Below are 16,532 nucleotides of genomic sequence, written 5' to 3' on the forward strand. Positions count from 1 at the left end.
GAAGATGTGTGGAGCAGGTGTGGGTGTGAAAAGGTGGCCTCTTGGAAGGCACTCCCTTGGTGGCCCTGCCTGGGGTGGGTTAGGCTGGGCCCCTGCTGTTGTTCTGGAAACCTGAAACTATAGCAGGCCTGGGCTACAGTTCCAGTTATGAGGCCTCCCCCTGTGACAGCCAGATGCACAAGCATCTGGCTCCTGGGGCCACATCTGTCCCAGTGCGATCCTAGCCCAAGGCTGCCCAGCCAGCCTGGGTCATGAGTGGGCCAGGAGGACAAATCTGAAAACCAGTAGCTTAAGCTTGGACTGTCCCTCCGAATCTAAATAGCAGTAAAACAGAATTTATAGAATTGTCTCATGGAATTTACCACATTTCAGACCACATATATTAATATTTCTAATAATTTTATAACTTCTTGTAAGAGAAAAGGATGTTAAAAATGAAACCAATATCATCCCCTTTTGTAGAAAGGTGTTTGTTTTTTTATGACAACTTGAGGCTGTGATTAGGAGTAACATTTCCTGTGTTGAGCAGGAGATGTGCAGAGACCACGTAGCAAGGCCTTCCTTGGCCGGTTAGGGGTTTGCCCCTCCTAGCGGTGGTCAGTCCTGGAGTGAAAACAATTGCATCTGCAAAACAAACAAACACCAGGCCCTTGGGCTGCTTCTGGATGCCCAGTGACTAGTGAGCAGCAGTCCTGTCTCAGCTCTTGCAGAGACCCACAGGGCGAGTCACCCTCCCTCGGGGCCCCCGTCCCCTTCCCAGTCCAGATCCGGCATCCCCAAGCTTTCATCGTGTCAGGGCCTTCCTTCCTCAAGGCAGTGCCACCCAAGACACGAGGTACATGCCTGCAACCACGTGACACGTGCCAACCGCCCCTCCACAGCATACATGACAACGGGAAAAAAGCCGGGCTATATAAAGAAAACCTGCTGCTGCGGGGCTGCACCCTCAGGAACACGGACGCCGTTGTCGGCATCGTCATCTACGCAGGTAGGCTCGGGCACCTGGCACCACCTGCCGCCAGGCGGCACTGTGTTCTCCAGCCCTTCTCCCTCACTGCTTCCTAGGCATCACGTGGCCGGGCGCGGTGGCTTGTGTCTGTAATCCCAGCACGTTGGGAGGCTGAGACGGGCGGGCAGATCATGAGGTCAGGAGTTTGAGACCAGCTTGGCCAATAGAGTGAAACCCCGTCTCTACTAAAATCACATAAAAAATTAGCGGGGTGTGGTGGCCTGCGCCTGTGGTCCCAGCTACTAGGAAGGCTGAGGCAGGAGAGTCTCTTGAACCTGGGAGAGGGAGGTTGCAGTGAGCCGAGTTTGCACCACTGCACTCCAGCCTGGGCAACAGAGCAAGACTCCATCTCAAAAAAAGAAGAAAAAAAAGTGTAACATATCCCCATTGTAGAAAATTTGGAAAACTAAGAAAACGGAAAGGAGCAAAAGCAAAAATTCTTTGAATAGTACCTCAACCCAAAGCCTTCTTTCTTGACACGGTGGTGTATTTCTTTCCATTTCTTTCTCCACAATCATTATACATATGAGATTAATTTCATTTTATTTTATTTATTTTCCGACCTGTTCAACAGGAAGGAAGATTAATTTTAAACCCTGCTTTTTTGACCGAGCTTCTCACCTAGGCACCAGTGAATGGCAGCGTGGAATTCCCTCCACGCCGTCCGTGCAGCTGGTCCCTTACCTCTGGGCTCTGACTTGCCGTGTCCTTTGTCCTCCCTAACAGGACATGAAACCAAGGCTCTGCTGAACAACAGCGGGCCCCGCTACAAGCGCAGCAAGCTGGAGAGGCAGATGAACTGCGACGTGCTGTGGTGTGTCCTCCTCCTTGTTTGCATGTCTCTGTTTTCAGCAGTCGGTAAGTCTCCTAGACAGATCGGAAATAAGTGGGGGCTAGGCGCAGTGGCTCACGCCTGTAATCCTAGCACTTTGGGAGGCCGAGGTGGGAGGATCACTGGAGGTCAGGAGTTGGTGACCAGCTGGCCAACGTGGTGAAACCCCATCTCTACTAAAAATACAAAAAAAAAAAAAAAAAAGCCGGGCGCGGTGGCAGGCGCCTGTAGTCCCAGCTACTCGGGAGGCTGAGGCAGGAGAATGGCGTGAACCCAGGAGGCGGAGCTTGCAGTGAGCCGAGATCGCACCACTGCACTCCAGCCTGGGCGACAGAGCGAGACTCTGTTTCAAAAAACAAAAAACAAAAAGAAGGAAATGAGTGGGCTCCAGGTGAGCTCGGTGGGCTGCCCCCAGACATGCAAGCCTAGCACTCTAAAGTTAAAACCCCGGTTTTCACCGACTTGAACTCAAGGGCAGCCTGCATCAGCACAGGCCACATGGAAACGCCGGGGTGAATGGGCATGGCAGAGGATAGCTGTCCCTCGGCATCCATGGCGGGTTGGTTCCAGGACTCCCCCACCATACCAAAATCTTCAGATGCCCAAGTCGTTGATAAGAAGTGGAAGAGTATTTGCATATAACCTACCTATACCCTCCTCTGGACTTTCAATCAGCAGTCCCCGACCTTTTTGGCACCAGGGACTGGTTTTTTCCTAAGATAATGTTTCCACGGATGTGGGGGTAGCAGGGGATGTGGTTTAGGGATGAAACTGTTCCACCGCAGATCATCAGGCACCAGTTAGCTTCTCATCAGGAGCGTGCAGCCTGGATCCCTCCCATGCACAATTCACAACAGGATTGGTGCTCCTGTGAGAATCGAATACTGCCGCTGATCTGACAGGAGGCGGAGCTCAGGTGGGAATGCAACTCGCCTGCCACTCACCTCCAGCTGTGCTGCCCAGTTCCTAACAGGCCGTGGACCAGTACCAGTCCACAGCCTCGGGTTAGGGACCCCTGCTTTCAGTCACCTCTAGGTTACTTACAATGCCTAACACAATGTCAATGTCATGTAAATAATAGTTATACTGTGTTGTTTAGGGAATACACACAGATAGAATTTTTTTCTCCTAATATTTTTGGTCCACGGTTGGTTGAATCCATGAATATGGAACGCACAGATACTGAGGGCTGACTGTAACGTTATTTTCGGAATTGATGATTTCTTAGTGGAAGAATGCTTTCATCACAGCAGTGGTGGTAATTCCAGGGCAAGAAGTATCAGTAAGCTGGTGCTGAACTAAGGCTAATAGCTGGAGAAGCACAAATGTTACTAATGGGAACTTCATGAAAAGAGAGACAAAAAAATGGCTTTGAATCGTAAGAAGGGGCTAGCAGTTAGGTTCCATGTGGGGCCACACCAAGTGGGTGTGAGGTGGTCTTAGCCCAGTGGCATGAGATACAGATGTACAGGACCTGAAAAAGGGTCCGTGACCAGACAGGTGCGGGTCCAGTGGATTAGGCAATGTGCACTACTGTTGGCTTCCCAGAGCCTCCCACATGTGTATTGTGAATCTCAGGAAAGGGCAATAATGGCAGTGTCCGAGCCTACTGACTGTTTTTGCTGCGCATTTCATGAGACTGGTGTTTCGTGAGATGTGTGTTAAGAAATTCCGTCTTGGTGCCTCACACTGTCAGCTGCCAACACACGGGTAGCTTGTGTTGGGACAAGTGGTGCCACTTAGCACCAACAATGGGAAACTCTCAGTGTGAGGAAGAGACCAAGTCCCACCTCCTTCCTGAAGTTGGATCGAAGGTGCCAAGAACATTGTGTGTTTTCGCTTTCTGACATGGCAAAGCTGACTAAGAAAACCAAATGTGCTTGCGTCAGGTAACAAATATTCAAGTTTTGCTTTAATATACGCTAGCAATGTTCTTATTTTTCCATTGGATGAATGACATTTGTCTTTGAACTTTACTACAGGACATGGACTGTGGATATGGCGGTATCAAGAGAAGAAGTCATTATTTTATGTCCCCACATCTGATGGAAGCTCCTTATCCCCAGTCACAGCTGCAGTTTACTCATTTTTAACAATGATAATAGTCCTGCAGGTAACAATACTCAGTGTTGTACAATAATTGCTTTACTTTTATGAAGAGAACTTAAAATCATCATACTCTGTTCAGAATTTCCTATAAATTCTGCATCTGGGAGGACAGCAAATATATCCGCCTGGATTCTGCCTTTTATTTTTCAGCCTAAATCGTCTATGGGATCTTTCCTTGGGGGATTTTTAAGTCAAAATTTTCCTTTTCTGTTCTTAAGATTCTTGTACTTTGAGGGTTTGGTTTGGGTCATTGTTTTCGTTTTGTTGTTTTTCCTTTCGGTTACTTTTTTTAAAAAAGTAGATTTTATTTTGGAATAATTTGAAGATTTACAGAAAAGCTGCAAAGTCTTATTCCAAAATAAAATCTAGTTTTCTAAATAAATTTTACAGAGAGTTTCCATACATCCCTCACCCAGTTTTCCCTAATGTGAACATATTACATTGTCATGGTATGTTGTGAAAACTAAGAAGCCAACTTTAGTCCTTTGCTTCATTTTTTTCTTGTTTCTTTTTCTTTCTTTTTTTTTTTTTTTAGACAGAGTCTCGCTTTGTTGCCAGGCTGGAGTGCAGTGGTGCGATCTTGGCTCACTGCAGCATCTGCCTCCTGGGTTCAAGCAATTTTCTTGCCTCAGCCTCCAGAGTAGCTGGGATTACAGGGGCATGCCACACACCTGACTAATTTTCGTATTTTTAGTAGAGATGGGGTTTCACCATGTTGGCCATGCTGGTCTCAAACTCCTGACCTCAAGTGATCCACCCACCTCGGTCTCCCAAAGTGCTGGGATGACAGGCGTGAGCCACTGCACCTGGCCTAGTCCTTTGCTTTGAACAAAACTCCAGACTTCTTTCAGATCCCACTAGTCCTTCCATAAATGTGCTTTTTCTGCTCTGGGATTTAGTTGAGGTTATCCACACTGCATTTGTCTGCACTTGTTATTCTTACTATTATTATTAATTTGCACGCCTCCCTGACGCCTCCCAGTCAATGACTGGCTATCTGTGCCCAGAAAGGTCTGTGAAAGAGTGGGGAGGGTCCCAGAGTCCAGAGGACGAGGGGGCAGTGAGTTCACCACCAACCTTCCTGGGAACTGAGTGACCAGAGGACATTGGCTCAGGCTTTGCCTAGGAGGGAACCTGTGCTGTCGCTTATATGTGCTTCATACAACAGGAAACAGTCTTATTTAACTGTCTAAATTAGTTTTTTTAAAAATGCAAATTTTGTTCTAGCCTTGAGTTAGGACTGCAGTTGGTGTTTCATTAACGTACTTCAGTTCCCAGGAGAACCCAGTTAGTCTGTGGATGATATTCTGAGTGTGTAAACATTAGTTCAATACTGTTACTCTGCCAAAATAAATGAGTAAGTAAACATTATTTTCAAGGAGAATTGTTCTTAAATTATGAAGGCATCACTGAATATTTTTCTCAAAGCCTCGTTCCCTTCCCTCTGCATTGTACAAGAAGAGCACAGAACCGGCATCTGAAGGACGACTGTGCTGTTTGCACTGTCCCCGGAACTTGGGGTTGTAGTCCTGGGAGAGGGGGCCCAGGGAAAGCCTGGGGGTCGAATGCCGCCGTGGAGTGTGGTGTGAGGTGACCTTGCTTATGAGGACTGACTGTGCCATGACTTTTTTTCTCTTTTCTCTCTTTCCTGTCCTAGCCTCTCTCAAGCACAACTTGCTTGCTTCTATCCAAGCCATGGGTACCATACTTCCAGACACGATAGTGGATCCCTGCTCTGCAGCTGCTCCATAAGCTGTCCTAGTTTATTCCCTTTGCCAATACTCTAATGCTTTTCCAATACTGACTCTAAACCAGGCTATTTAAGCTCTTCAAGGTACAGTATAGTCCCTACTTCCTTGCAGTTGTAGTCATTTGTTATTTAAATAGATTAATTTCCCGGCTCCCCGGTCCTCACGGTCATTCGTCCTGTGTGCCTTGTCTCTTCCAGGTTTTGATCCCAATTTCCTTATACGTTTCCATTGAAATTGTTAAAGCATGCCAAGTGTACTTCATTAACCAGGACGTACAGTTGTATGACGAAGAAACAGACTCGCAGCTGCAGTGCCGAGCTTTGAACATCACGGAAGACTTAGGGCAGATACAGTACATTTTCTCAGATAAAACTGGCACTCTGACAGAGAATAAGATGGTTTTCCGAAGATGCACCGTGTCTGGTGTAGAATATTCTCATGATGCAAATGGTGAGTCTGGAGGTGTGGGGCTCTCAACCCGGGCTGAACCAGAAAGCTGCTCTATCCAGAGCTGCTTGGAGACACACACATACACACACACTCTCACACACACACACTCTCACACACACCCCACAGGCTTCAGGGATTACTGATTTTCAAGGGAGTATAAAGATGTGGCTGTCAGAGCAGCTCAGGTGCCTGAAGCCCGGTGCTATTTATAGAGCAGGCACTGGCACGGCCGCCCGCCCTGTTCCTGCAGTGTCTGGGGTGCCAGGCATCCGCCAAGCAACCAGGCAAACCACCTGCGAGGAGCTCACTTCCAAGGCATCCGGCCCCCTTGCTCTGCCACCTTCCAGGGCATCCGGCCCCCTTGCTCTGCCACCTTCCAGGGCATCCGGCCCTCTTGCTCTGCCACCTTCCAAGGCATCTGGTCCCCTTGCTCTGCCACCTTCCAAGGCATCCGGTCCCCTTGCTCTGCCACACCAAGGGACAAAGAGATGTCTCTGTTGTCACCCATCCATTTTCTAGTCATAAAATCCTCAGAAGGGCACCGGCTAATTCATGCTTCATTCTCTCCCCTGGAACAGTGTTCCTGGGAACTGGAAAGATGAATCGCCTCACTCCCAATTATTGAAGCGGTCCCCACTCCCACCTCTCCCTTCCGTATCTGTGGCTGCCTCCTTCCAACCTGGTGCCTCTGGGGAGACACCAGCTTCCGAAACCCAGGGTGTGACTGCAGCCAGCACCCCGCCCCAGCCAGGAGAGGGTGCGGACCAGGGTCCCCGCCACGGCTATGCCTGGGGCTGCAGCGCCTTGGGAGTGCGCACGCTGCACTGCAGCCTGGGGTCCATTTCCTGCCTGTGACAGAAGCCGAGTGCATGCTATGGAAACAGCAAATTAAAACCCGGCAGAGGGAATGCAAGCGGGCGTGACTAGGCAGCTGCTCTTTAGAAGGATTTAGAGGGAGGCCTCTGTCGAATACTTGACACTTTTGTGAGTTTTATAAAACCAAGGATTATCATGACAGCCACCGTCTTCCTCAACATGAAGTGAAGCAGTCGTAGTAAACAGAAGGCAGAGGAAATTACCCACTTTGTTTAAAGTTTTATTTGCCACCCAAAATAGATGATCGGTGACAGTACTCCATCCACTCGCCCATCCTCCCTCCCACCAGCCTCCTTCGGCCTCCCGCTCCTTTTTACCCTTCTGCTACCCTCCTCTCCTCTCCCTCCTTCCTCCCCTTTCCCTCCCGTAGTTGCTAAACCTGGTGCAGCACAGTGCATTGTGTGCTCTTCTCAAAAACAGAACTCAGCAGGGTCCTGAGGGGATCAGAGATCCGGGCAGTGAGTTCTGCAGCAGCCCTTAAAGCCGAAACCCAGTTTCAGACAGACACGAGGAATAGGTTTTGAGATCTGTTGCACAGCCGGGTGACCCGAGGCAATAAGAATGTATTACACATTTCAAAATGACTGAGAGGGTAAATTTTAACTGTCTCACCATAAAAACATGATAGGTGAGTAAAGTGATAGATTTGTTAATTCGCATGATTTAATCATGCCGCATTGTACGCATATATCAGAACGTCACATTGCAGCCCGTAAATGTATACAATGCTGATTTATCCGTTAGTAATTATAATAATAAATTTAAAAGATAATAATAAAGTTGGAAGCTCAGGCTCCCGGGGGTAGGATCCCAACTAAGATTACAGAAAGATTCTGACAATTGCCAAATGCTACCGTAAAACCAGAGGGTTTCCTTGCCTCAAGACACAGGGGGCTTCCTGGTGATAAATGAAACCACGTGGGCCTCAGCAGCGTGTTTTAGAGAAGTGCCTGGATCAGCTGCTGACAGGCACCCAGGCAAGGAGCGTCATCAGCCAGTTATCTTACGATCTGACCTCTCCGAATCTTCCTCATAAAGGAGTTCAGATGGACTCTGAACCCCAAGCTCTGCTCACGGACCGGAACTGGCTGTGGAAGTCCTGGGTGTACCCCCTCTGACGGCTTGGCCTGATGACCTGGAGCTGAGCGGCTGTGCATGCCTAGGAGGGAACATTACCTGCTCCTGGGCCTCATCTTCCCTGAGGGGATGGAAGGCATCCCCGGGGCCACTGCCAATCAGAACACCAACACACCAGCCATGGCCCCCACAGCCTCCGAGGGAAGGAGGGGGCCCTGAAGGATGGCTCCATGGAGCTCCGGATGCGCGGGACCGCTGCTGGGGGAGGGTGGGACGGGCCGGTCCGTTTTCCCGGAGGCTGAAGCCCAGCCCCTCACTTCATCCTGGACAGAGTCATGTGTCCAGGTTTTGTGTGTCCTTGCTTACGGTGCACTGGGCTGGTATCACCCAAGAGCTGGTGAGGCGTCTGCAGGACGTCTGCTCCTGGAATGAGGATCTCCCTGAGTTGGAATCCTGGCATTGGCAAGTACTCGGCCTCGTGACGGTGGGCAGGTGACTTCCCCTTTTTTATCCCCCGTTTTCCTCAGCTCTCACAGAGGGCCTGTTAAGAGATGTGCGGTACAGGGCCTGGTCCACGCGGCTGGCCAACTCCACAGGCATCTCCTTCTCCGGCCTCTTGACAGGCCCCTGCAGCTTTAACTCAGCACCGTGCCTGTGCTTGACGTTCTGATGAAACGCTTGTCCTGATGAGTAAAGCTCATGAATGGTCTTCTTTTTGCTCATCCACGGTGAAACAAGCTGTCCTCACTGGGCAAAACGCAGAAGCCTGGTTCAGAGCCATGGGTTAGCAAGAAGCCGCGGTGCAGCCACCGCTGCAGGGGATTCGCCCTGCGTTCACGGGGTCATGGGGAATTTGCTCAGCAGGGGCCTCTACAGGCTTTGGAGCGACATCACAGTCAAGATCCCCTTGGATGGAATTTCAAAGCTGAGTCCAAACGCTGGCTGGCTGTAGGGGTCCAAGCTGTGCAGTCTAGGAGAGTGAGCCCCCCGTGCCACAGCATTTCATCCAGACAGGGGCAGATGGTGCCCACCGTCCATATGGGCAAGGAGCTCAGCACCAAGCGAGCACGGTCATTCCAGCATGACTGGAAGGCCTGCCACCCTCTGTCCTGCCTCCCTCCTCCAGCCACCTGCCACCCTACCCCATGTACACCTGGGCTCTACCAGAACAAACCAGCTGGACGTCACCCGTTCCCCTTCCCCTAAGTCATGCGACCTTAGAAAGCTCCTTACGTTCTCTGAGATGAAAGTCAGTCTTCTCATTTGTGAAACAGTTGAGAAGATCAACGTCCCCAGGTTGCAGCTAACTGAAGATGTTCTCTGTCCCTTGCTATTAGAGATCAAGGGTGGTGAATCCTCTGGGGCTGCCCTGCCGGAAGCCTCGTGGAACCTAAAACACCCTGAATGGGTTCTGTCCTCCCAGCCTTCCCCCACGATGCCTCACCCTGCGCCCTCTCCCCACAGCGCAGCGTCTGGCCAGGTACCAGGAGGCTGACTCGGAGGAGGAAGAGGTGGTGCCCAGAGGGGGCTCGGTGTCCCAGCGCGGCAGCATCGGGAGCCACCAGAGTGTCCGGGTGGTGCACCGAACCCAGAGTACCAAGTCCCACCGGCGCACGGGCAGCCGGGCTGAGGCCAAGAGGGCCAGCATGCTGTCCAAGCACACAGCCTTCAGCAGCCCCATGGTGAGTGTACGGGGCCTCCTGCTAGGGCGCTGCCACGTCCCTTCCCCATTGTCACCATCCCCCCCGCTGGTGGAAGGTGTCTGTATTTAATCCTACAAATACACTGTCGCTGGGCGGCTTGGCTGTACTCAGCAGAAGCTTTTCTGGCCAACACTTTCTCTCCACCGTTGTCTTTTCCAAGACACTGACAGGGCCCCTTTGCCATGGCTTCTAAGGCTGGTTGATTGCTGGCGACTCACCCAGAAAGGGTGACAAAGAGGAAGCCGGTGCTGCCAAATGAAGCAAATAAAAACCTCAGGACAAGATGACAACTGCTAAAAAGCAAAGCCAACCCCTCCCGAGGGAGTTTTAATTAGACGAGCCCAAATCCATAAAATACTTTCTGCCTGGCCTTGTCAGCCGCCCAGACATGAATGGACCACCCTCATCCAGCAGGGAGAGGCGCAGAAGTGAGCAATGACCTCTGAAAGAGGCGTTCACTTCCGACACGTTTCACCAGCACAGCGGAGGGGCAGAATCCCCCTTGCTCGCTCTGTGGTGGCCTCATTCTCTCATGTGCTCCTAAACCCACGGAGAAGCTGCCATCTAAATAGGGGTGATCTGGAGTTTTGGACGCTGTCCCCTCGGATGGGGGCTCTCACGCTTGGCAGGAGGGAGGCTGCATTGGAATGAGGTTTCCTGACGGCATTTTTCAATATGAGTCAAGAGTATTTAAAGTATTCAAACTTTCTCGTCTAGCAATTTCGCGATTCAGCCAAGGATTGCTACATGTGGAAGTTTATCAATGTGTAATTTACATCAGCAAAACTGAAAGAAATTTAAGTATCCAGTGATAAAGAGACGGTCAAATAAATGATGACATGTCCATTTAAATGTGTTTTTAAATGATTTTTAAAAGCCTGGAAAACTTCAGACAATTAATAATGTTTTGGAGAAAATGGAAACCACCAATATGTACATAAAATATTTTGATTACGAAAAATTTAAATGTAGAGTGAAAAGACTAGAGGGCAATGCTGAAGCATGTTTTTCACAAAGTAGATAGAAGTTATGTATATTTTGTGCAATTAAAATCATAAGTAATTTACAATTATAAAACGACATATATGTATATTAGAGATGAAGTTCTGTTTACAGCTTATGATAAAATCAAAGCACCTTAAATAGTCACGCCCCAAGACCCTCAGCAGACTACTGGGTGGGACTCACTGCCAGCCTCCCTTTCTCCCCAGGAGAAGGACATCACGCCTGACCCGAAACTGCTGGAGAAGGTGAGCGAGTGTGACAAGAGCCTAGCCGTGGCGAGGCACCAGGAGCATCCGCTGGCCCACCTCTCGCCCGAGCTGTCTGACGTCTTTGATTTCTTCATCGCACTCACCATCTGCAACACAGTCGTCGTCACGTGCCCGGATCAGCCACGAACAAAGGCAAGTTCTGGAGGGTCCCTGAGCTTCACCTTGACCTTGACCTTCTGCACTGCGGGCCATGGTTGTCAGTCCTCCTGAGGGCAAGCGCCCGGCCCTTTCCTGCAGCAAGTGCTCTTAGCACATCCTGACCTAGGGCGGATGCAGCGGACACTTCATACTGAGAAAAACAGCGCTGTGGTTCTGCAGCGTCAGTCCCGGGCTGTGGTGGGCAGGGGCTGGTTGGGGCCAAGTGGGAGGGGGCAGCCCACCTGAGATGCCTTCTGAGCCTGGGAGGGGAGGGACACAGGGCAGCCAGCTAGGCCAGCCTCAGGTAGGCAGGTGGGTATGTGGAGGCCCTGCCTGCCTGGGTCCTTCCTTCGCTGCCTGGCCTGGGGCAGGGCCGGAGGGAGGCTGCCCAGGACAACCTCTCTGAGCCTCAGGGTCCCAGATCCACACAAGAGAGAGGACAAGACAGGCCGGGGCCCAGCTTCTGGGATGAGGAACTTGCACGTGGACCCTGACCCTACCAGCCATGCAGGCGGAGACGCATCGGCCTCTTCCCTGTGCCCGGGGTGCCTGCCTGGGCTGCAGGCGGAGACGCATCGGCCTCCTCCCTGTGCCCGGGGTGCCTGCCTGGGCCGTGGGGCCATGGGGAGGATTTATGGGGGCATCGAAGATTGTTCTTCAACGAGAAGCAGTCGAGAATTGATGAGAGGCTACTTAGGATACTAGAAATATAGCAATGCTCAAATTGGTTTTGGTTCAGTCTGACATTAAGGTTTTCTCCCGAGAGAGGAAAGGTTGTATGTGTGAAGGCTCCTCTATCACCCAGTGCACCCCAGAAAGCCCTGCGATGGGCTAGGCAGTGTGCGGGGCGCGGAAGCGATATGCATATGGAACCAGACAGCTTTGAATGTTTGAATGGGGTGCGTGTGTGTCGTAGACCTCCCAGCTCCCGACTCTCCCAGGATCCCTTCCCAGCCTCCTGGGTCAGCCCCTCCAGCAGGTTCCTCAGCAGGTGATGTGGGGTGAACAAGGTGGCCTGTATTTTCTCTGCTGTGGCAGCGTGTCTGGCAGTACCTGGACCCAGTGACTCCAATGGACAGGCCTGCCACTCAGAGACCAGCAGGCTTGAGGCTTATGCCGGCAGCCCTGGGCTGGAGCTCCTTCCCGAAGCCACAGTTCATCTCCTGGCTGCCTCAGCATCTCCCATCTGGCCTCTGGGCTCTGCCCTCAGCATTAAAAACCCTTCTGGTGTGTATCCCTGCAGAAGTGCCCCTTTTCGGGTTAGACCCTGCCTGACAGATGTTAAATGAAGGGTGAGAGATCACAGCGTCATTGAGGCTTATGCTGAAGGTTACACGACTTGAGTTCCACCTAGGGAACAGCCTATCAATCACCCACACTCAGGCTGCAGGTGAACATGTCTCTGGGTGCATTTCTGTTCCCACATATTGGTTGGTGAGCGCCACCTTCGAGGACATTTGGAGCTAGCAGGGATTGCCATGTGGGTGCCTGTGTCTCCCAGCTGGCTATGTAGCGTATTTACAGTCATGGCAAGACCAAAGGAAAAGCACCTGTATCAAAATCTGGCTCTGTGCGCCTTGCTTTACCAAACACCTGACTTTTCTGGAGGCTGTTACTGTAATTCAGAACTTAGGATGCAATGGTAAAATTGCGGTTTTAAGAATTGCTAATTCAATATTTTGGTTGTTTTGACATTTGCTCTTTCAATAAAGAACAAGAAAAAAACATGGCTCTGTTGCTCTATCATTGAGCTTTTTGGAACTTTAACTGTGTGTGTGTGTGTGTGTGTGTGTGTGTGTGTGTGTGTGTGTATGTGTGTGTGTGTAACTCATTTTGTTTCTTACTGTGGTGGTTAAAATATTGTTTCCATGTTTGGGATCCTCAATTTGTCAGTGTATTTAATGTGCTTAGAAAGATTATTTGGGGACTGGAAATGTGATTTGTATATTAAATTCTTATAGACATAATTCAAAGGAAGTATAAGCTGATGGTTTGTTAAATGGCTTTTTAATTGGAAAAAAATGCCCAGTTTTGTGCCAGGCAATGGTGAGCCTGCTCCTCTGAGCTGTTTTTTGCAAAGCAAGGGGACACTGTAGTACAGGGACAGCCCCAAATGAAGCCAGCAAATGCCACCAGCTGCAACTCCCCTGCATACATCAGGGCCTCACTGATGGGCCCTCAGCAATCACGTTCTGAAAGAACGTTGCATAACCTTTGCTTAAGAGAAGTGGAAGAGGCCAACGGAGGATCTCAAGGCAGGAATACTGTCTCTGCCTGCAATTTCAATGCATGCCTGAAATCTGGGAAATAGGAAATGTGTGTTCTGAGACCCCATGGGGAAGTCAACACCATTGTTCCTCCAAGTGCCTGGAGCATCCTGTGGGAATCAGGGTGGGGCCTTTGGGGGACATAGCAGTTCCTTCACCTGCCTTCTGACCATTTCTCTTGCAGGTGAGGGTGAGGTTTGAGCTGAAGTCCCCCGTGAAGACGATAGAGGACTTCCTGCGGAGGTTCACACCCAGCTGCCTGACCTCTGGCTGCAGCAGCATCGGGAGCCTGGCCGCCAACAAGTCCAACCACAAGTCTGGCTCCAGCTTCCTGTCCACCCCGTCCAGCGACAGCATGCTTCTCAGGCTGGAGAGCCTGGGCCAGCCCACTTCGGCCATCACCAGCAACGGCTACAGCAGCCAGGCGGATGACTGGGCCTCGGAGCTTGCCCAGGAGCAGGAGCCAGAGCGTGAGCTGCGGTACGAGGCCGAGAGCCCGGATGAGGCGGCGCTGGTGTATGCGGCCAGAGCCTACAACTGCGTGCTCGTGGAGCGGCTGCACGACCAAGTGTCCGTGGAGCTGCCCCACCTGGGCAGGCTCACCTTCGACCTCCTGCACACACTGGGTTTCGACTCCATCCGCAAGAGGATGTCAGTGGTGATCCGGCACCCGCTTACCAATGAGATCAACGTCTACACCAAGGGGGCCGACTCAGTGGTCATGGATCTCCTGCAGCCCTGCTCTTCAGGTACCCCCACCCCTGCCCAGCTGCACCCTGGCTCCGGGGAGGAAGTCCTGATAAATATCCCCACCCAGTTCCTTCTCTTGAGTAAAGTGATTTTCATTAATCCTTTCCCGAAAGCAGTGCCCATCAGAGAATTGCACGGTTTCTTCAGATCACTGTTTGCCTGTTTGAAGGGTTTGGACTAGAAAGTATTCAGGGGGCTTCCGTGCCTGGACACCCCCACCTCCAAGAACTAGGGGGACAGAGGATACTTGGAGAGTGTCAGGTTTTAAATTTGAACGATTGAAGGGTGAGAATCTAGATAGTAGCTCTGGAAAGTTCTAGTGCAGCTCAGAGATCCAGGCCACGGTTTGTGGGCTGCCTGGAGCCACGGTGGGGGCCCAGGAAGTGAGGGATGCCGGCCTCACCCACTGCCCTCTGTTCTGGCACTTGGGAGGGGAAGGGTCAAGCGCCTCTCATAAAGCGAACCTGGCCACCCACCTCTCCCTCTGTGCTCAGAGGATGGAGAAGTGCAGCCTCAGCTCCGGGGAACTGAGCTGGGTGGAGGTGAGGATGCTGCAGCAGCCTAGGGGCCCCACTGAGGCTCTACTGCCTGCCACAGGCTTCCTGTTTTCTGCACCCTGGAAGCAGCTCTGGGCAGCAGCTGCTGGGAAACGCTATCAGCCAGATGCTCCCTTCTGGAGCTCCGAGTTGGAGCTAGGGAGCACTTCACCTCCCACTGGCCTTTCTTGCCAGCATCTCAGTGCCCCAGGACAGGACCCCTGGCACAGAAGCCCAGGACCGTTCATGATGGAGAATTGGATGGGAGGAAGAGCTTCATACAGGAAATCCATGTCCCCATCACAGAGCTGTGACCTCCAAAAGGCAGCTGAGCTGAATCTGCAGATGTGTCTCTGAGAGGAGTTTGGATGACCTTCCACGATGACAGCCATTGCGGGGCGAGATTTCGCCCTTCTCCTGCTGCAGGGCCTCTGCCCTGGAGTCGGCAAAGAATCCAATTCATGGACAGATTTTGAGTTCTAGGAAGCTTCTTCGGAAAATGGATTCCTGTTTACATCCACACAAGAGAAAAACATAAACAGGGCAGTTATCTGAGTGATTTCATTCTACAGCAAAAAACTCTCTCTGTCTTACTCCACAACCTTGGGTTCAAGACAACTGAAGGGGTCCTGGGCTTCAGACTTCACAGCATGATGGGTGATGTCTAAGGGGAAGGCATGGAGTGGCCCTGGCATGTGGGGGCTGCCTGGCGCTGGCAGGTGAGGCCTGTCCCAGCCTGTAGAGCAGGGAGGCCTGTAAGCTGTGCGAGGAAGGCCGCAGCAGTTGCCAGGCTTGTACTTTGCTGGCAACGTGCTTTTTTACATGAGTAGAAAACCTCAAAAGCAGAACACAGACAAAAATAACTGCTGTCATTACGTGTCGCTAATACCATCAGCCATCATTTCATAAAAGAAGGACGAGATTTCACATCCACCCTGTCCCCTCCCAAAAAATCACCAAGGATATCCCAGAAAACTGGATGCCTTTCGATTGAATAAATTTAGCATCATGACCTGCTCACTCTTCTACCCCTGCTTTTTGGTACCTTACCAGGGTGGATAGAGCTTATCAGGAGGCAGGGCTCCCCTCCCTGTTCACTGGCAGGCACCGAGGCCATGGCAGAAGGAGCAGTGGCGGCCTGGCCTCCACGGGCCCTGAGTGAGCCAGGGATTTCCTCGTTCGTCTGCAAGTTGGGAAGGCCCTTGATGCCGGTTACAAGACCATCCACGCTGCTCTCCTCTGACTCAGAATCGACCTCACAGTCGGGGTCGGGGAGCCCCTACCCAGGCCGGGGAGCCTCTCAGGCCCGGCATCATCAGCGTGGCTTTGCTGTGGCTCTCAGGAAGGGAGCTTCCCATAACCAGGTAACCGCAGATAAGAAAAAGGACCTGAAATCCATGGCATCATGGAAAGGCCAGGTAATGACATTGTCACAGCTCTCTCCTTATCAAAACCATGACATTGATAGGGAAAATTAATCAAGGGCTTGCGTTATCTCTGCCTTCCTCTGGGAATTTTCAAGCAGTGCACGAAGTCAGGTTCGGATAAGGAAGATCTACGTGTCAACACTGGGCAGGTTAAGGTTCAGGAAGTTCAGAGATCCCAGCGGTTTCCCAGGAGAATGACTACAGCATGGCCCTGGAGTCCCCTTGAAGTTACCCACCTGTGACCACCCACCCTTATGCACAGATCGTTTGCCTTTTACTTGGGGAGTGGTGGAGGGATGTGGACCGGTGCAGACTCATTACAGAGGACTCACT

General features: G+C 51.3%; 1 protein-coding gene across 1 annotated transcript in view; it reads left to right on the forward strand.

Annotated features, from left to right (window-relative positions):
- Positions 1-16,532, forward strand: part of ATP10A (ATPase phospholipid transporting 10A (putative)) — a 186,271-nt gene that overhangs the window by 138,630 nt on the left and 31,109 nt on the right. The window contains exons 5-11 of the mRNA XM_025390833.1: positions 882-988; positions 1,736-1,867; positions 3,824-3,954; positions 5,899-6,151; positions 9,569-9,786; positions 11,019-11,213; positions 13,671-14,235. Coding sequence (XP_025246618.1) covers positions 882-988; positions 1,736-1,867; positions 3,824-3,954; positions 5,899-6,151; positions 9,569-9,786; positions 11,019-11,213; positions 13,671-14,235 — 1,601 coding nt within the window. The remainder of the gene's footprint in view (positions 1-881; positions 989-1,735; positions 1,868-3,823; positions 3,955-5,898; positions 6,152-9,568; positions 9,787-11,018; positions 11,214-13,670; positions 14,236-16,532) is intronic.

The sequence above is a fragment of the Theropithecus gelada genome, chromosome 7a (assembly GCF_003255815.1).
Source record: "Theropithecus gelada isolate Dixy chromosome 7a, Tgel_1.0, whole genome shotgun sequence".
In the NCBI taxonomy this organism is placed as follows: Eukaryota; Metazoa; Chordata; class Mammalia; order Primates; family Cercopithecidae; genus Theropithecus; species Theropithecus gelada.